The 21,856-nt window shown below is 40.1% G+C and overlaps 1 protein-coding gene across 1 annotated transcript in view; it reads left to right on the top strand.

Moving 5' to 3' along the window:
* PIEZO2 (piezo type mechanosensitive ion channel component 2) overlaps positions 1-21,856 on the top strand; it is a 454,182-nt gene that overhangs the window by 290,290 nt on the left and 142,036 nt on the right. The window contains exon 7 of the mRNA XM_073331610.2: positions 339-552. Coding sequence (XP_073187711.2) covers positions 339-552 — 214 coding nt within the window. The remainder of the gene's footprint in view (positions 1-338; positions 553-21,856) is intronic.

Genomic DNA, 21,856 nt, shown 5'->3' with positions numbered 1-21,856 from the left:
CACGCAGCATTTTTCTTACTCTGCTTATCTGTAAATTTCTATTAGTACTGATGGAAATATTTTGAAATCAACATTTACTAATATAAATCTAATCCTTCTAATTTTAGCTACATACCAAGTGTTGTTTTTTCATAGAATAAGCAAAATGAAAAAAATATGTACATGTTTTATGGCATTTTTCAGTTAATAGCAGTCTTAGTGTTACCTATAATAAGTAAAAACTATCAAAACAGAAATGTGATTTTGAAATTGTTTTGATAAACTACATAATGTTTTAGGATTAATAAATGTTTTTAACACTAATATTCTCAAAGTATCCTCAATATTTGTTTTTGCAGGTATGATGTTGCCATCTTTGACATCAGCTGTGTATTTCTTTGTATTTTTGGGGCTGTGCACATGGTGGTCCTGTTGCCTAGCATTTGATCCGCTGATATTCAGCTGTCTGTGTGTATTAATGGCTATATACAGTGCGGGGCACTTGATTGGACTTTATCTGTACCAGTTACAATTCTTTCAGGAAGTTGTTCCCCCAAAGGACTACTATGCAAGGTAAGAGACCTGTCTGCATTGTTTAATTATAGACAAGTGGTGCACTTTTCTGATGATAGATGTTGTTGGAATTGCTCTTCCACATTACAAATAATTTAACATAATTCTAGGAAAATATGTGTAATGCTAGGAAAATCCATCAGACTTTGAAAGTCAAAGCATGAAGTAAACTGGATTGGCCCTAGAGGCTTCTCTGTGTGAGAGATGACAACAATGAGCCTTTTTAGGCAGGAGTAATCCTCAGTGGGAAAGAGAGAGGTTTTCTGGCTAAAAAGATAAGAAGACAGAGAAATCCAGAAGATATGATGACCCACAGACTAAGGGAATGGCAGTACATCACCCAGAACATACACACACGTTTGTGGCAGTGGCAACAAGAAGATATAAAATACAACATTACCACCTCTTGATTGGTAAAGAGTGTGCGTACATTATTGTCATTGTCAGTGCACTTACTTTGAACTGAAGGCTACTTTGACAACTTGCCAGGAGGTTGAGGATCATGCCTACTTTGCATAATATTAGGCAAATAGCATGAACCCTTCCTGACCTTCAAAAATATAGAGGTGTATCCTGTGTTAATACACCACACACCAGTTCTATGCTCATACAGGTAGTCTGGATGCTTGGATCAAAATGTAACATGTTGGTGTCTGAAGTTTCCACACAGCGCCTCTGTAATAAATATCTATTGGATGTAAAACATACAAGAAGAAATCTTTTTTAAAAAAAATCGAAAGTATATGAAGTCATGGGAGTATTTTATTGGTTAGTATGTGTTCCACTGGGTTGTGACCTCAGATTGCCTTTATGATAAATAATGCTTGGGGCCACTATATTTAATTGAATTAAATTTAATTTAACTCTTTAATGTTCATGTTGTCTGTAGTAAGTTTCATGTTACTTTAAGCTATTTTAAATTGAAAATGAAAGAACACTTGATGAGCCAGTATTAATCATTTTTTGTCTCAAAGCAATTAGTTAAAACAAGTGAAAAATAGAGTCTCACAACTGTATATGTAACTCTTTTTGTATAACGGTTGGTATGTTAAGTACATTGGCACGTTACGTTCAGTTTCTGGCGCTTATATTTTTCGACATTTTATTTATTCCACAGCTACATTTTGTAATGTTGGGATTGCTGATTTTAGGAGGATGATCTAAGTAGCCACATGGTGCAGGGAACATAAATCTTCACATGTATATCAGAAAAGATTCCTAGGTGTAAGTTCTTTTGTACCATCTAGAGGCCAGCTTAGGCAATTGTATGAATTCTCATAACCTAAAGGGAGAAAAAAGAGAAAAGTATTTTTAAAACAGATTCTTAAGCAGCCTAAAATCCTTCTTTTTCATAGGTTTATAGATTCCAAGATTAGAAGAGACCACTGGCATCAAGTCTGACCTTCTGTATAACACAGGCCATAGAACTTCCTTTTGCTTCTTTTTTAATATGTTGGGAGAAAATTGCAAACATCCCATTAACTACCTGTGTACTAGGATATGGCCCTATATTATACACCAATAAATTCTTATCAAGGTAGAAAAGCTTCTCCAATCTACTTTGTAGTGTGCTGCATAGTATTTTTACTTAAAGCATTAAAGCGCTCTCTTTAATTTGAACATTTATAAAGACTACTCTTCTTTTCACTTATTTCAAATCAATACATGGAAACAGCTAAAAGTTTGCAGTTAATGTAGTTTAGGTCTTAGTTTTTGCTTTAAATTTCTTCATAAATAGTGCAGTTGGGCTTTTTCATAATAGAATTTCACTTAAAGAGGACTCCAATGAGATTCCTAAAGATACAAGACCTCAAAAAGCTGAAAAATTCATATAATGTATTATGTGATGTGAGCCATGTTTTGTTTATTGTCTATTTACATTTCTCACTATCCTAAACTCTTTACAGATTTAAAGTACCAAGTTTAATTAGCTACCTCTTAATCAAAGTTTTAGAATAAAAATGATATGCATGAGTAAAACATCCTAGTAAATATGCAAAGTAACTTGACAGTAGGGGCAGAAAAGTAGACTCTTGGGCTTTAGAAACTTAGCTGTTCTTATAAATAATATATGATGTGACTTAAGGATCTTATATTCTAAATTACACAGACAGTGTTCAGATGCATAATATAACAGAAGACAAGTGAGCAGTAGATAGTCTAATCTCTAAGCAGTACATGTATCTTTTTGTAATCACACATCTTGATCTGATGAATTGATATTGATGGGCTTTGTGGAAGTAATAATTTTAGGAGAGAGCTGAGGAAAGAGCAGTAGTGGTATTTGTTGGCCATTAAGGGATATACAAATCTGAGATTGAGAGAAAGCCACAAATATGGTATTAAAAAGAGCTGCATGGGTGGTGCTTAGGCTGTGGGTAGAGGAATAGAAGAAAATGAGATATAGATGTATTTTGGGTGGCACAGAAAAATATTTTAGCATTTCCCATACTACAAGAAATTTGGTATATTGCTATTTTATTCACAATATTTTCAGTTTGAGGCACAAGTTTGACCCATTAATACGAGTGTCTGGCTCACACACGTAAATCCCAAGTACATTGAGATAAGAATCATATTCTTAATATATTTTACAGTTATTCTTTTATTTGTTATGTATTTTGCTTTTCCTTTTCTCTTTCCTATCCAAAATATATTTTTAATAGTCACTTACAAGAGAAAGGGGTAACAATTCTCAGCTTTGTTAATTTATGTGAAAATCACTTCACCTCTTTGTGCTAAAATCATTGCTAGGGAAATCAGTTCAGTAAGTACGTGCTAATGCTTGCGGGGCGGGGCTCGGCTTTGTTACAAGGAGAAAGTGACTTTCACCCATCCACAAAATAGAGAGGATCCACCTGAAACAGGGCTTTTATTTCTTTGTAAAATTTAAAAACTCTGTTCCCAGGTTAGATTCCTCCCTGCTTTCCACTTTGTGCAGATGCAAGGGCTGACGTTAAAATAAATCCTGTTGAGCTAATGAGGGATAATATTTCTCTCAAAGGAGTAGAAGGCTGGACTTTTAAAAGCTGTTAACATTGACATTCCTGGGTCCACAAGAAATGTATGAGTTGGTTCCGGTCAAAATAATGTGTCTGCTTTGGATAGCGAAACACATCAGTTTGCCAGCATGCCACTTTCTGTCAGATTAGATTAAGTTAAACTACATCTGGACAAGTAGGGAAGTTCTGATGTTAACTGTATTCATCCACTAATGTTTTCCCCCTATGCTGTACCTTTAAGAAACCCCCACTTCAAAATCCAGCACTAGTGATAAAAATAAAAGCATCCATTGACTGCTTGTATGAGAAGAGGCATAACCAAAAATAAAAACAGGATGGTGTACGTTGGTGAACTTGAATGTGTTGATCTGAATCCTCCTGGGGAGCTGCAGCAATAAATAAATTAAAACGTAAAAAGGATATGGAAAAATATAGCACTGTGTCTTTACTGTACTGCTTTATCTAGGATAAATATATGGAACTTCTTTAAAGCAGCAATCATGCCACAGAGCCTGCTTATATTTATGCCTCTGCTACATGCAGATGTAATTTTCATGCAACATTTCATAAAACTCAGTGTGCACAAAACGGTTCTGCATGTTGAAGCCCGATAAGTAGACTGAAAAGCTGGTAGTGAGGAGGTAGAGCCAGGGCACTCATTATATGCCCTTGACATTCTGCAGTGGCAGGGATCCTGTGGAGCTGCATCTTCAGTTTAAAGATATCTTTCCCTAGACCAGTCCCGGCGGGAGGGAGGAGGCACAAGAATGCCTCTCTTCCCAGGGAACAGGGTCCCTTGCTGGTGCAGGAGGGTGCGGTTTGTGAGACCTTTGCCAGTGAGGATGAATCAACTCTTTAGTTAGGACTTAGTGCTGTAAAGTTTCAAAGTACCAAACAAATATTAATTGAGCTCTTGCCAGCTAGACCGCATTGGTTCTGTTATCTTCTTTTTAAACAGATATTCTTCCAATTCTTAAATACAGATTCCTTCTAAATGAACTAACTGCCTTATCATTGGTAAGTTGGTGATTTACTGAAAGGGAAAAACTGCACCAATTCAAAAAAATACCATTTCTGAACATTAATTCTGAAAATATCATATTTCTGCCATATACATATTGTGACAGACCCAGACCAGTTTGGGTACAGGAGTCTGGTCCTATTGGGAATCCAGGACGTGGGCGGGCAGAGCTCGTCCACTACAAAAGGATCCCCCCCCAGCCTAAGGGGGAGATCCACAGGGCCTGGAGAGCCAACTAATTACGGGGGATACAGGAGTCTGGTCCTATTGGGAATCCAGGACGTGGGCGGGCAGAGCTCGTCCACTACAAAAGGATCCCCCCCCAGCCTAAGGGGGAGATCCACAGGGCCTGGAGAGCCAACTAATTACGGGGGATACAGGAGTCTGGTAGAAGGCAAATATACAGGCCACTGGATAAACAGTTTTCTGTTCCCTGAGCGACCAGAGCAGGGGCTGCCCTAGAGCAATCAGGAACCTGCTAGAACCAATTAAGACGGGCAAGCTAATCAAGACACCTAGAGTCAATTAAGAACTTTCTAGAATCAGTTATGGCTGGCAGGCTAATCTGGACACCTGGTTTAAAAAGGACCTCCCATCAGTTAGTAGGGGAGTGCACAAGGAGCAGGGAGTGAGAAGGCATGCTTCTGCAGGACTGAAGAGTTCAAGCCGTGATCAGGCTTCAGGAGGAAGATCCTGCAGCGAAGATAAAGAAGGTGCTGGGGGAAGGCCATGGGGAAGTAGCCCAGGGAGTTGTAGCTGTCACACAGCTGATACAGGGAACATTGTAGACAGCTGCTATCCACAGGGCCCTGGGCTGGAACCCGGTGTAGAGGGTGCACCCGGGTTCCCCCCATCCCCCCCAACTCCTGATCGGACACAGGAGGAGTTGACCTGGTCTGTGAGAAACACTAGAAGGGAAGGTCTAAATTGGAAAGGGATCTGGCCTGTCCCCAACCCACTAGGTGGGATACAGAGACTGCGGGGATTGTTCTCTGTTTCCCCCATGCTGCCCAGTGATGAGGTTAGCTCAGTGGATAGCAGGTTTGAGCCCCTAGCAAAAGTGGCTAAACTGAGGCGTGCCGTGAATCTCTGAGGCAAGCAAATCCGTCAATAAGCGCAGGACCCACAAAGGCAAAGGAGGAACTTTGTCACAATATATATTCTTTACATTGACTAGTAAACAAAATGATCTTAGAAACTATATACAAAGTGTGGCATCCTGAAAAAATATGCAACGATATATTGGCACTTGCACAAAGTGTTTCCTGCAGTTTTTTCAGGTGTGGTTTATTTATATAGTATCTAGTATGTTGGGTAGCAGAGGGCTTGCCAAGATGAAGAAATGGGATCAATCCAATAACATAAGGCTTTATCTCAAGTCATTTACCCTATTCCTTCACAAAATTGTTAGTAACATAGTATATTCACCGAATGATTTATCCTTTAGGTATGTAACTAAATAGTTAGTGTGCTTCCCTGCCAATCAATGCCAGATTTAGTGTTTATAACTTACAGTTTAAAAATGAATGAGTTTGTCTAGAGAATGAGTGAGTTTACCCTTATAAATTAATAAAAATCTAGACAATCTAAGACAAAAACTGTAGATTTGTTGTCTTTATATGGTCTGTATGGCGATCACTAACTTCCAGTGATATTGAGGGCCTCATCTTGTGGTGTCAATCGTCTGAAAGGTAGATGGCACCTCAAGTCCAGTTGAAGTGAATGAGAATTGAGGATGCCCAGCAAGTTGCTGTATTAGATCCTAAACATATAGGTCAAATCTGAGACCTTGTTCTAAGCATAAGGGAAATTGCTTTCTGAATAACGTCTGTTTATCTTTTATGGGGTTTACTTTTTATAGCAGCCATCGCAGTAGAAGCTAAGCACTGCATCACATGACCAGTCTAGGTTGTCTTCCACTCTGATCATGCAAAATACTGGTAGAGTCATAATGGCTGAATTATTTGCATATTTACAAAATAGAGGGAGTTTTTCCCTTTCCCTGGGCCCAACTCAGAGCCCTTCATTTGAACATCCCCAAGAGCTGGGATCTGGATTCAAAGTTTGCAGCCTAATCCCTTCTCTGATATACAAGGGGAATAAAATGTGTATACATGGTGAATAAAAAAAATGTCTAGGAAAAATAGTGAAACTGGTAACTCAGATTAGTCACAGACACAAATTGCATTGCAGCAATTCTTTCTCGCAAATATTCTTTCTCGCAAATTAATTCTCTGGGTTTCTTCCCCTCTTCCCCCCCCCCCCAAGAGACAGGTGGAACATTCTTCTCAAACCACAAACGCACTGGACCTGGGCCTTCCTTGGATGCCCAATACCGATGACAAGTGTTGATAAGGATGTCCAATCAGAAGGAAGATCAGAAATCCATTTGTATGTTCTATATGGAGCCACTATGTGGATGGAGTAGACTCTCTGCTCTTTGTGTCCCCTTTCTAATTATTCTAGGCATTGATATCACATGATGTCTGAGTGCCCTCTCTGGTGGAGGAAATGAGTGGATTCATGCTTCATGGATCTTATCTGCTGCCCTTGCCCCTTACCTATCATCCTCTGCCAGTTAAAGCAAACTGAGCACCTATAGAGTGGTATTCCAGACCACACAAGGGATGGTCCTCTTGTCGCAGTACCTCTCTTTTCACAGCAGAATTGCACTAATTATTTTGCCAGGGAGCCTACTTTAACTTCATTTAAGGGGAAGATTTACACCTAAAAGAGCAACAGAGGTAGCTAATTGTCATTGTCCTCACACTAATTTCCCAAGGGAGATGCATATTAATAATGAAACATCCCAGAACTCAGAACACTCGCAGTAATATTTAGAAATAATACCTATGTAACTCCCTTAAAGTTTTAGGTCTTTTTTGCTACAGGTGTGGCTGGTTCTGTTAGCAGCTTGGGAAGGCAAGTTCAAGCTCTTGTTGGTAAAAAGCAATACCTGTCCTTGCCATTATACTAATCTCTTGCCTGTATTAAATCTAAACTATGAGGTAGCCCAAGGCATGTGCTGTTCTGGATAACACCTTTCTTTGGAAGTGTTTTGTCCCAGGTTTTCATCCACCAAACAAGCCAGCACATGATGAGCCTCATTATATGCAACAAAATCCTTCATTAGAAGTCATTTCTTTACTGCTGGGTGGCATGATGAATCATATATTTTCTAAATGGTTTGGACAGTCTCTGTGAATATCCCATCTCTACTGAGGGCTGTCCAAACACAGGGCCCTTACATCTGTTATTGTGATATTATACTTAGTAATATTTGGACTGTGGTGAAGCCAACTATGTACTAGACACTTTCCAAGTGTCCCAGGCAGCTCACAATCTAACAGGACAAGCCCCATACAAAGTGTTGTGGGGGAGAGAGAAAATACAGGACCAGATTCTTAGACCTGCTCTAATCACATTACACCACTCATGCTATACAAAGGAGGCAGAAACTGCTTCCATCTTGCCAGCTGAGGATTCCCCTGGAGTTTGGGAATTCCTCAATATGTAATACTGGCATAGCTGATTTCCATGCCACCTCCCTGCAGCCTCTAGGGTAGAAGGCAGTGAGGAGTATGGCTCAAGTGCACTGTACTCCAGCTATCCCTAGTGAGGGATGGTCCCTTGGGGACTTCTGTCAGACGATATAGCATAGAGCAGCTCATTAGGCAAATTATTCTGCCCAGGGTTAGGGCTGAGATGGAACTGGACAGAGAATCAAATATCCAGAACCTGCTGCCTGACAGATGTCCTTGTCCTGCTGTGCCAAAGGGCTATTGGCTGTAGCTGAGAATCTGGCCTCAGGTTTTTTTAACGCAGTGTTAGTTTTTTACCTCTGCTAAACAACTTAGACATTGTTAGTTAGCAGTTATTGTAATCTTCATGATAGAAGTAGGTCTAAAAGAGGATTATGGAGCAGGATGAAATAATGGCCTTATGGACTAGTTCAGAAGACTATTCCATGTGTAAATTTAGAGGTGGAAGAAAGCAAGAACGGCTGTGGAAGAGGCTGACAAATAGCACCATTGTAGGAGCCAGGGTTGGGAGGGCAACGTAAGAAATGAGTGGAAAAGCAGTGAGGAACAGAGTTGTGAAAGATGTCAAGGATGACAGAAAGAAGTTTGAACTTGATGCATTGCAGAACCACCGTCTTCAGTTTATAAAATACCAGTTATAAAGGTATATTTAAGGAAACCCATCTACCTGCAAATGATTATTTTTATATCATACAGTCTTCTGCAAAGAGCAGTAGTTCTTATTGAGACAATAGATTATTGTATCATTAATTACTGATTATTTCTGTAAACTGTTATTCATATATATTTGCTTTAGCTGCTCTATCTATGCACAGGATACTAACTACTGAAAAATACAGAGTGAAATTCAGAATGTTCTCTGGGGCTCCTCTTTTTTTATGTCAAGATACAAAACATTTTTTATCTTGAATGTTTAGAGTCTAGATTTATTCTACTGATGACCAAAGCCTTCATCATAAAACAAAGCTCATGGGATAAGATGTTGGTCTTGTGATCCGTGTTTCATTCCTGGGCCTAATTTCTTATTTACTGGGACTGGGGGGTGCTTCAAAAATAGGATTGCCAACTGTGATTGGATGAATTCCTGGAGGTTTCATCACATGCCATTATCTTTAATTAAAGATTAATCTTTAATTCCTTGAGACTCCAGGACAATCTTGGAGGGTTGGCAGCCCTATTTGAAGAATGGGTGTGTTTCCTGTCTCTTTGCATTGACCCATACTGCCAAACTAGGAATGGCATGAAGTCCCATTTGGTCCTATTAGTTGAAGATGATGTCTATGACCTGGAGCATTTCAGAGAGGATTGGAACGAGGAAGTCTCCCAGTGAGGATGAAGATGGGAGGATGAAGACTGAGGACAAGTCACTGTCCTCAGAACTTTAAGGATAAATACTGGAATTCAATACTGTGCCCACTTTTAAAAAAATAACTCCACCCATTTAAACATTTTATTAACTCAAACAAGGAAAACTTAAAAACTGTCTCAATTTAGGCCACATCCCAATAGCCATGTCTGACTGTTCCCACTATGTCAATAATCCTAACACTTTGGTTTTCACTTTCTTTGTTAATCCCTATATAGCCAGTGAAATTGCAGACAGTCCTACTAAAATCTGCACAGCAGGTGCTGTGTAATGAGACTCCGCTTGCCTCACTGCTATGTCCAAAATGTATGTAGTAATTAGTCACTTAATAGAAATACGATATTCTGTTAAATTGACAAGGAGTTAAATTAAAAGAGTCAGAAAGACTGTGTTATTTTTATAAACTAGGACTAACGAGATATACAGATGATGGAAAAAAGTTACCTTGGCTATTTCCTTAGCTACAAGACAACACTATATTTCTCTTAAGAGACAGTGTGATTGAGAGAGTTACAAAGAAGACCCCACAGTTCTATTGCTTAGAAAGTCTTCAGACTGCTTCTCTGAAAAGTTATCAGATATTGAGTCATCCCACGACAGATCAGGAATACAGTGATGAAAATAAATGTGCTTTGTTTCTTGGCCAACTGCCCAAAATAAAAAGTAGAAAAATACCACCCATGTTCACAGGTGCTTCATAAGTAAAAACTAACTGAACTGTGTATGCTGTAATGCAGAAACTGTAATACCATATGTACTGTGCATGGAACGGCCACTGTTGAGTCTTTGTCATTGGACTCAATCTTGTCTTTGCACTCCCCTGAATCTAGTGACTTCACCAGGCTAGGATCTGCTGTGTGCTACCTTTCCCAAAGTGGAGTTAGCCCTGTCTACATGAGTGTTACATTACAAAGGTTGGTGCACAGTGACTGTCCTCCACCTGTGTTCCCTGAGTCAGGGACAGTTGTGCTCAGTGCTGCTACTTCTGGGTCATGGATGGTGTGCTTCAGGCCTCCTCCAACGCCAAGCTGTCACTTAAGGTACAATGAACCCCCTAAACATTATGGAATTTTTGCCATTGACTTCAATGGAGCCAGGATTTCTCCCTGTTCTTAGATATCACAACACTGTAAACTCAAATTGGGTTTTAAAAATGTAAACTATTAATATCTTATTTGTTTTTTAAAAATCACCTTGAATTTCTGCCAGGGATTTTCCTGCCTGTAAGGAAAGTTAAGCATTCAATCTTGTAGTTTATGAGCAGTTCCACAGCATACCACTTCCATCCCTCTGACTTACTCTTCCCCAACACACACACACACTATTCTCTGACCTCTTCTGTCAGTGGACCACAGCGCCACAAGAGGTCTGACCTCCCCAGCTTTTGGAGAGACAAGAGGAGAACCAGACACAGTCAGACCCCTCTGTGCAAGGATCCCCCACAGAAAGATCTTGGCCAAGTATGTTTAAAGATACAACATTATAATTGTGATCAATATTTTCAAACAGTAAAGTTAGGAACCTAACTCCATATTTAGGTACCTATATAAGTAGCCTGATTTTCAGAGGTGCTGAGCACCTAGCAACTTTGATTGAAATTTTGGTTCCTAACTTTAGGCCCCTTCATTTGAAAAATATTAGCCATTATTTGTAATATAATACATACATCCTTAACTGTGCTACTACAGATATCATGGCTTTTAAAACATTCTTTCATTTTCCTTCATCTAATTGACATTTCTCTGTGCTGTTGATTTATTTTGTGCCCTTCTCTCCTCATGAACAGTGAAGCTTAAACTGGTTAATTTCACTTTGTGGGTCAAAGTTATGTGGGGTCAGCACGAGTGTCTGCCAACAGGCAGAGACACAAGGTGGCTACAATCTCCTCTTCCCCGGGGACCTGCAGCCAGTCCAGGTAGCCACTATGATAGTATTAATATCCCGTAAACAGCCTTGCCATGAGCACTGCTAAAGAATTTCTGACTGAGATTAAAGCTGCTCTCACTTGGGGCTAATCCCCATGAGATATCCAGCAAATTACACTGAGGTGACATGGACCCATTGTTTATAATTCATTTCCCTCTGCATGTGTTCTCATCGTATTGTGTTTGGGGGGCTTTAATATTACAGGTGAATAATTTAATTAAATAAAAATTGTGCATCGTTACTAATCTTAGATGGTTTAATAAGCCACCCCTAACTCTTTTTAAAATATCCTTAATTTTGTGTCAAAAAGTCCTTGATAGTGTTTCTTTATGAAAATGAACTCCAGACAGAAAAAAGTCAGAGCTACAGGGCCCGACTGAACACTAAGCTTTCATGACTTTGCAGAGAACACTTAATACTCCACAAACTGATGTCACACCACTCTTAGTGATGTGATCATAGCTGAACTGATTGACCACTAGTACAAACCATAACAGGCTACAGTGGAGTATATACTAATGCCAATATCCTCCTGACAATGAAAACCACCTATAGAGGGGATTAAATGTGCATACACAGCAGTGAGAGTTAATGGTAGTGGGGCAGAAGAGATGGTGATGTTGTCAGGGTGAGAACTGTGGAAGCCTTGTGGTGAGTCTACCTGATATCCTTGGTCTGCGTTTTTCACAGATCCTTTGCTTTATGCAGAACCTCTCCTGACCATTTTATGAGGTCATCGTTCCTGTCTCAGCAATCTGCCAAAAATGGGTTCCCCCAAAACCTAATTTTTCCTGTTATTTGTTTCTTCTCCCATGGGTATTTCCGCAGAAGGGGAACATTAGGGTCTTAGTTATTGCACCCAGACATTGTCAAACACAATTTTATTGCCACATAAGAGACACGTATAATGGGTCCAACTCAGGCTTTCACCGCAAACAGAATCTTTTCAAGACTGAAAAAGTTGGGTTAACTTTTGTTGTTTTGTTTTTCTTTTATTTTTCAATGTGCCTTTAAACATTCTGATTTTGATAGATTCCAAAAGTTGAAGTATGAAAATATAGAAAGAGACCTTTTGGAGGAGTTCCCAACTGACTGTAGCAAGAAAGTATCAGAAACTTCACAAGCTTGTTCTTGTGAGATTTCCAGCTTAATCTCTGCAATAAAGGCAATCAGATTCATCCAAATGTTGGCGTGATGATCCAAGAGGAATACTCTGAGGTTCATTCATACAACTAAGAGTTTAGTAATGGTGCACTCCTTGAAGATCAATAATATTTTTGCTCCAAGACTATCAGTAAGTTACTCATTTTCTGAGGAAGGCGATGGGACCCTGTCTTAGACAGCTTGTTAGTGATAATCTCCTTTTGAATACCCCACTTCCCCTCTCTGTTTGTCTTTATGTAGAAGTCATATGTGGTGTATCTCCATTAATTTGACCCAACAACCAGAGTTGCTCCTGCATTGTAGCTGATGAACTGTATATGACAAATTCAGTCCTGGCAAAAGCAGACACAACTTTGTTCATGTTTTTGGAGTTGCACCAGGGATGAATTTGGCTGTGTATCTTCCCCTTAACTTGAAACGGATGTAAATAAATGGATGTGCTAAGACCTTTTGAAAACAACTGCCTTCTTCACATGGTACTCACCAGTTTCCAAGATGTGTTTTGCTACAGTGGTGAGTGAGTATGCAATTGGTGAGGTTTTCTTTGGCATACCTGGTTGTTGGTTGGCCTTCTGTACAGGTGGCTCTCATTAATATGAGAGGGAAATGTCTTGGCTATCAGAACAATGTATAAGCTGTATCCAGAAACCAGGCTTGAATTGCTAACATAAAATCAGTCTCCATTGCATGACGTAACATTGGCTAAATTCCACCTCCTTCTGCTGCCAAATTGGTACATATTACCAGTATTGGAAGACATATCTTTCTTTGGGTTTATTGTTAAGACTTTGGGGGCAGATTTTCAAAGTTTTAATTAACTATAATTAACTTTTGTGAGCAAATGTCAAATGTGCTTGAGCAAATCAGGTATGTGCACACTCACAGCAGATATTTTCATGTTCACGTGTCCAGTAGGCACCTAATTCACCATGGACCCAATCCACTCCCCAGTAAAGTTAATGTGAAAAACTCCTATTGCAGCCAAATGGAGATGGATCAGGTCCCATGTGCATATACAGAGACCTGATTTGCTCATTCAGGTTTGAGTATGTACACCTATATGTTACACGTGAACTTTGTATGCATGAAGATAACTTTGAAAATCTGTCCATTTAATTAATTAAATTTAAGTTAACAAACATAACTACACAAATTTGTTTGGGCAAAGGTACCCTGATGCAGAACTCTTTAATGCTCTTATTGTAAAGCTTGCCAATGAACAGTTTCTTCCAGCTGGAACAATATACCAAGCAAACTAGGGAAATATGGTCTAGATGAAATTACTATAGGGTGGGAACAAAACTGTTTGAAAGACCGTACTCAAAAAGTAGGTTCGCTGGCAGACTGGGGGGACGTATCTAGTGGGGTGACAATGGGGTTTGTCCTGTGTCCATTACTATTCAATATTTGCATTACTGACTTGGATAACAGAGTGGAAAGTATGCTTCTAAAATTTGCAGATGGCACCAAGGTAGGAGGGGTTGCAAGTACTTTAAAGTATGGGATTAGAATTCAAAATCACCTTGACAACTTGGACAATTGGTCTGAAATCAACAAGATGAAATTCAGTAAAGACAAGTATAAAATACTACATTCAAGAATAAAAAAATCAAATGCATAACTAAAAATCAAATGCACACCTAGCTAAGCAGTAGTACTGAAGAAAAGGATCTGGGAGTTATAGTCAACACAAATATTAGTCAACAATGTGATGCAGTTGCAAAAAAAAAAGTCTTGTATCATTCTGAGGTGTGTTAACAGGTGTATCATAAGTAAGAAATGGGAGGTAATTGTCCCATTCTACTCAGCACCTGTGAGGCCTCAGCTGGAGTATTTTGTCCAGTTCAGGGCACCATACTTTATGAGATATATAGACAAACTGGAGAGAATCCAGAGGACAGCAACAAAAATGATATTTGATATATTTAATGACAGTTTAGAATGAAAAGAAGTTAAATAACAGGACATTTTTAGTCTTGAGAGAAAAAAAACTGAGCGGGGGGGCCCTGATAACAGTCTTTAAATATGTTAAGGACTGTGATCAGTTGTTCTGGTTCACTGAAAGTAGGCCAAGAAGTAAACAACTTAATCTGAAGCAAGGAAGATTTTAAATATAGCATTAATAACAAGCATAAAATCTAAGTGAAAGTAATTGCCCTGGTCCTGCATGATGGACTGATTTTAATGGGAATTAAAGGCACTCATCATTTCACGGGACTGGGCCCTCAGTTTGGTATCGAAAGCTAGTTGCCCTTTGTTTTGTAGTATTTTGAAAAGGGTAGGCCTCAAATGGGATGGTAAGCTTTGTGAATTTTGCCTCTGCCCATTCGCTCCTCCTAAGTGTTCCTCCATCCACAAGCTCAGAAGCTGGTGTTAAGCGCTGGTGACAGAAGATGCCACATCATGTCCTCTGACCTAGAAAACATCACCAACTGAATGCACAGCTGTATGCCATGATTCCTAAATAAGGGCCCATTGCCATGCCCAGAAAACACACATACATTTGTATAAAATCACATAGTCCTACCAGCTTCTGATCTCTACCATCTTATGGTATTAAGAGAAAAGAATTATAAATAGCAATTTGCTTTTGGCTGGACACACCTCTCCTTAGTTTTTCATAATATCTACTTGTCAACCTTCTTTTTTCATATTCTGGCATGCCTACCAATGATGATGATAATATTTAACACTTATGTAGCTCTTTATATTTTCAAATCATCATACAAACATTCACTTATGAATCATCCCACTGTCTTATGAGGTAGTGGGAAGAGACAGAGCCTGGTCCCAGTCTCAACACAGCAGAGACTTGAGAAGTGTGTACTAGAGAAGTGTGTCATGTTCTCTGCATATATAAAATCTCCCCACTGTATTTTCCACTGCATGCATCCAACGAAGTGGGCTGTAGCTCACGAAAGCTTATGCTCAAATAAATTTGTTAGTCTCTAAGGTACCACAAGTACTCCGGTACTAGAGAAGTGTGATTTAAAAATCAGTCTAAATAAACAAGTGGAAAGCCCTAATTTTGATGTAATTAAACCAGTTTAACCCTTGCTTATATCAGTTCAGCTTATGTTGGTAAGCTGCTGACACAAATTAAACCTATTTAGTCAGTGTTTACTTCCATTTAAGTGCATATACATATTACAGGTTTGCAGTCATGTAACTAGCTGAACTGTGTATTTTTCTAGTATTGACTGGGACTTCATGTCCACCATCCCTGCATCCACAGTCACTTTCCCGGTGTTTTCCTTTATTCTTAATTTAAGATCAACAAACATAAACCTGAGCTTGAGTTTTCTCCTGAGTTGACTTATTAGGGTTTTCCCTGCAAGATCTTAGTTACTCTTTTGCCTCAACAACTCACTATCTTTGATCCATCTGAGTAGAATGTAATGAAATCCTCCTGGTCTGGCTGCCAGATGAGTCAACAGAATAGATCGACATCTCCATGCACAGTTCTGGAGCCTCTCACAGGTAGGTTGAGAAATATTATTATCCCCATTTAACAGATCGGAAACTAACACAGGAAGATTAAATCACTTGCCCAAGACGCACACTGTCTCTCAAAGCTTGGATTAGCATTCCTGGCTCAAGCTGCTGAACTTAGTTTAGTAGATCCTGCTGTAAGCTTTCTCCATCTGAAGTTTGAAATCAATATGTGCCATACTTTGTCAAGGCAAATACTGCTCTTGTCAAAACTTAATTTAGCCTTTGCTCTGCAATAAAATGCTAACAGCATATCTCCATGGACCATTAAAAACTTATTGTCCTAACAGAGAATCACATGCTTAGTTATTGTGCCTGAATCAGTAATATTTTATTCAGATAATTCTGTTTTACTAAATGCTTGTGTCCACTAACATTATTTTTGCACGTGTTCCCTTTGCCACGTGATTTCTATTGAAGACACTGACATAAAATACACTTGGTGGGCTAATCAGACAAGTAAGTTTTTAATTCCACCAGCATCTGAACTGAAGGCAAGAGGGAGATCGATAGCCTGAGTCACCTGGTTGCTCAGGAAAATCAGCTCGATCTGCCCTTCTGTAGTATCCACCCCTCTATCTATGTGAAACTTCTGAAGTGGAATTGTTGGCTGCTATCCTTCCAGTCACTCTGCCAACTCATTTCAAAGAGCTAGTAACCTCAGTTACTCATTGGCACAGCAAGACAACATTAAACCATGCTTCCTGCTGAGTGTAGGGGTATCCAAATTCACCCTTTGGCAAGGAGAATCCTTTTTGTACACTATGCATTGTCTCCGTTTTTCCCCCTATATCCCTTCCACACTGTTCCTAGAGAACTGGGCCTACTTGCTTATTGCTTTCGCTCATCTGTGTATAAAAAATAAAAACTCACTTGTATTTCCTTGATACTAGTCCTTCCCCTAGACGGTGCTATTTAACATTAATTGTTTTTCCTCTCCTCCTCTGGTCCTTCTGACTAAACGTGTGTATGAGGGAGTGAGAGAGAATGGCCACCTAACGTGTCCAGTATGTTTCCTTCCTTCTGACTCTTGACATTTCTTTTTTTGTCTCCCATTCTGGAGGTTCTGCACAAGGTTCCAGCAGCATCAGTGTTGATGTATCACTTCCCATGTATTTCAGAAATCTCTTCCAAGTGCCTCAGCAAAGCAATATGGCATGTGACCCAATAATGAGAACAGGAAATGAGGTTCACTGGTTTTGCTTGTCTTCTTCCATTTTTCCACCTTTATTTTTCTTTTGAAGCTATACCATTTTGGGCTGTGATCACCAAGTGGTATCACACTTGGTCAGTGTTTGATTGGGAGACCTCCAAAGAGAGCCCAGACTAAATTGGCACAGCACTTTTTGAAGATTAGAATTTGTCCTGATTTAGTGACTGAATTGCAGTTGGTATTCAGTGACAGGTTGTTGTGACTATTGCATATGTAGGCCAGATTGTTGATTTAAAGCCACAGACAATGTTGGGGGTGAGAGGAGATGGAACTGTAAGTGAAACTCCAGGTAGAATTAGATGGAACCCCAGCTAGACTTCCTCCTGACTCTTTATGGTAGCGAAATCAGAGTGTGAGCCAAATGAAAGGAAGCAGCTTGTAGGCTCCTCATGCCAGGCCAGTTCTTACCTCAGCATTCCCTGTCTCTGGTGCAGATGTGTAAATCCTGTCCCCATCAGCGTATTAGGAGGGAAGCCACTCACCTACTGAGCTGCAGGGAGTACTCAAAGAGGATCTTTGTTGTGTGCTCCTCTGTTTCTGTCTTTGCTTCTACTCTTCTCAGAGCAAAGGTCCCCCACTGCCAACACAAACTCTTCCCTCTAAACCCTCTCAATGGAGGGGAAGAGGAAATGAATCAAGGGGGCCATCTCTTACCCTGGCCTCTGTGGGGAAGGAATTGAGAAATAACCCATGCATTGAAAAGAGCTGTGCTGCTTGGTCTCTCCAAAGGCAGTTTGCTTGCTCACTTCCACACTCCTCACCACTTTGTGAAGACTATGTGGCAACGGGCTTCTGGTCTCTTTCTACCTTCTCTCCTCCTCTTAATGGAGTAGCAGTTCAGAGGCTGCCCTTCTCTTTCCCCTCCTCCTTCCCTCACAGGGTGAAAGAAAAGCTATTTGGAACACAGTTTCATGTAATAATCAGATATTCTTCTTAACACAATCACCATAAAGAGCCCTAAAGCAGGACTGAATTAAAGAATTTTGGGGCCTTGTGCACTATGGAAATTGGGAGTTCTCCACCCTTCCTTAAACTAGACAGAAAAGAAGAGGCCCAGCTGCCTAGAGCTCCAAACCTGCTTGTGCATCTGCCTAGGGCACTAAACCGGAGTGGCAGTGTAACCCTGTGCGCCAGCTTGCAGTGCCACTCACTGAAGTTTGGCTTGCCCCTGGCACGATTGGGGACTACTGGGACAAACTTGGTTGGGTGCCAACTGAGGTTGCCATCTCTGTGGATTAGAAAAAATGGCCACTGTTCCCCCAACCAGCCTGACCCTCCATTTCCCCTCTGAGGCATCCCCCTGCCTCCATCAGCCTGAGATGCCTCTTTCTCCCTCAGGTGTCCCCCACAACCACCAACCTGACCCCCATGTCCAATAACCCCTACACCCACCCCATCCCAGGAGCCTCAGGTTCCCTCATCCTGGTCTCCCTCTACCATCCCTTCCCAAGAGCCCATGCTTCTCTCACCCTGGTCTCTGCACCTTATCTCTCAGGTCCATGCTGCTTTCCTGTGCTGAGAGGAGCAGGAGTCTTCTCTGCCACCTGCACATGGAGTGATAGCTGGGTACTGGGCTGGCAGTGCTCCCAGTGGCCAGGTGACCTGAATGCCCTAGTGGAATGCCCTAGTGGAAACAGTTGTGGTGCTCCTATGCAAAGAGTTCTGTGGACCTGATGAAGAGCTCTGTGGAGCTCGAAAGCTTGTCCCTTCCACCAACTGACATTAGTCCCCCAATAAAAGATATTATTTCACTTACCTTGTCTCTCTCAGATCCTGGGATGCACATCACTACTACAACATGGCAAATCAGTTCTGGGTCCAGTTCTGTTCAATGCCTTCATCAATGATTTAGATAATGGCATAGAGAGTACACTTATAAAGTTTACGGACGATGCCAAGCTGGGAGGGGTTGCAAGTGCTTTGGAGGATAGGATTACAATTCAAAATGATCTGGACAAACTGAAGAAATGGTCAGAAGTAAACAATCCAATCCAATAAGGACTTATATATCCTATTCTCCATGAACGTATCTAGTTCTTGGGGAGTTCAAAAAGAACTAGATAAGTTCATGGAGGATAAATCCATCAATGGCTATTAGCCAGGATAGGCAGGGATGCAAAACTATGCTCTGAAGTGTCCCTAGCTCTTTGCCAGAAGCTGGGAATGGGTGACAGGGGATGGATCATTCATGATTGCCTGTTCTGTTCATTCCCTCTGAAGTACCTGGCATTGAACGCTGTCAGAAGACAGGATACTGGGCTGGATGGATCATTGGTCTGACACAGTATGACTGTTCTTACGACAAATGCAAGGTACTCCTCTTAGGAAGAAACAATAAGTTGCACACATACAAAATGGGAAATGACTGCTTAGGAAGAAGTACTGCAGAAGGGGACCTGGGGGTCATAGTGGATCACAAGTTAAATATAGTCAACAGGGTAACACTTCCCCCCCCCAAAAAAAAGGTGAAGGGGAAAACATCATTCTGGGATGTATTAGCAGGAGTGTTGTAAGCAAGACACAAGAAGTAATTCTTCTGCTGTACTCCATGCTGATTAGGCCTCAAACTGGAGCATCGTATCCCGTTGTGGGTGCCATATTTCAGGAAAGATGTGGACAAAATGCAGAAAGCCCAGAGAAGAGCGACAAAAATAATTAAAAGTCTAGAAAACAGACCTATGAGGAAAGATTGAAAAAAAATTGGGTTTGTTTAGTCTGTAGAAGAGAAGACTGAGAGGGGACATGATAACAGTGTTCAAGTACATGAAAGGTTGTTACAAGGAGGAGGGATAAAAATTGTTCTCCTTAACCTCTGAGAATAGGACAAAAGCAATGGGCTTAAACTGCAGCAAGGGCAGTTTAAGTTGGACATTAGGAAAAAATTCCTGACTATCATGGTGGTTAAGCACTGGAATACATTGTCTAGGGAAGTTATGGAATCTCCATCTTTGGGGATTTTTAAGAGCAGGTTAGACAAACACCTGTCAGGGTAGTCTAGATAATATTTAATCCTGCCATGAGTGCAGGGGACTGGACTAGATGATCTCTTGAGGTCCCTTCCAGTCCTACGATTCTATGATCGTATGATTTCTATGAAATTACAAGTAATTTTAAGTAACCAGTGAAAAAATCCGGGCACATTGCAACTGGCAATGCAGAATCGAAAAAGGCCAGGACAATTAAAAAAACCCCAGCAAGTGGCAACTCTAGGGCCAAACCTGGTGTGATCCCTACGCAGGTGGACAGAGTGCACATTGGTTAATCCAGGTCTGCCCTCAGGGCTACAGCTTGTACAACTTTTGATATAGTTCATTGATCTACTGTAAAACAAGCATTATATTAATGTCCTTCAGAGCATTCGGGCTATAACAGATGCAGTATGGATGACAAAACAAAATGTAAACCTGGAGAAATGGACTGATTTGGCAGATGGATATATCTTTTTCATACCATGATTCAGAAAGTAGCCTCTGTCTGAGCTCCAAAGAGCTTTGATTATATCCAGAGCATTAGTAAAACCCCTGGGATATTATTCCTTGTAAAGTAAAGACATTTGTATTTCTACCACTGCAGAGAGTAACTCCAAAGTCCTAATGTTGTATGAAACAAGCTGTAACTCCCAAATCTTTATATCCAGACTTAAGTCTCCAGAAGACAGCTGCTTTATTTCACACACATTAAGTATTTGAATGTCTGAGGTCCAGTTGTTTTTAATGGATGTCCAAAGCCTAACAGCTTCCAGTCACATAGCCTCAGAAAAAATTCCATTATTAGGTTGCTTTTACAAAAATAGGTTATGTAGCAAATAATATTTAACATCCTGTTTTAAAGTTGTTAATACACTTGAGAGAAAAGTGAATTTTTTATGGCTGCTTATAAGATGTTTTTTAATTAAGAGCCATGTTTTAGTTAAATAAAGTTTTTGCTAACTTTATATAAATCTCAGTCCTCAGGGTGTAACCCTTTCTTCTATGCATTTATCCCTGGATTAATGGCTCATCATTTCTCTCTTTACTTACATTACATGGATGATATTTGCCCACAAGGTTTAAATTCTGTATTTTTTCATGAGGTTTCACATGTAACAGCTCTGCATTTGAGATTAGTTTTCCTTTAAAGGAAAAGTCATTGGCTAAAAGAAGAGGGTGGGGGATATACTAGTGCTGGTTTTGTCGTTGCCAGCAAAACTTTGATCCAATCGGAGCTATGGAAACCAGGTCTTGGTAGAAAAAAGTACAAACAGACATCTGCTAAAGAGCTATAGAAACATGATCACATTCAAACAAAAGTTACAATGATCTGCTTAACCATCAAGCCTCACGCTCAATGTGTGTATTGTAGTGTTGTGATAGCAACACTGTAGTTATGGCTGAGGGAAGGCACTTTCATTCTAAGTCAGACACTTTAAAAAAAAAATCTCCTTAAGCTAAAATTGGGTTGAGAAGAATTATGAGCAAACAATGAATTGTTGTAAGCATGGCAAAAATTCCATTAAGCCAATTTTGAATTATCCAAGTACGAATAAAAGGGTTTTTTTCACTTGTTATAAACTTGGTTACCACAGATGTTTTGAACATT

The sequence above is a fragment of the Lepidochelys kempii genome, chromosome 2, assembly GCF_965140285.1.
Source record: "Lepidochelys kempii isolate rLepKem1 chromosome 2, rLepKem1.hap1, whole genome shotgun sequence".
Lineage (NCBI taxonomy): Eukaryota > Metazoa > Chordata > Testudines > Cheloniidae > Lepidochelys > Lepidochelys kempii.
Note: the sequence above shows the minus strand (reverse complement) of the source record. Positions and strands in the feature narration are given on the sequence as shown.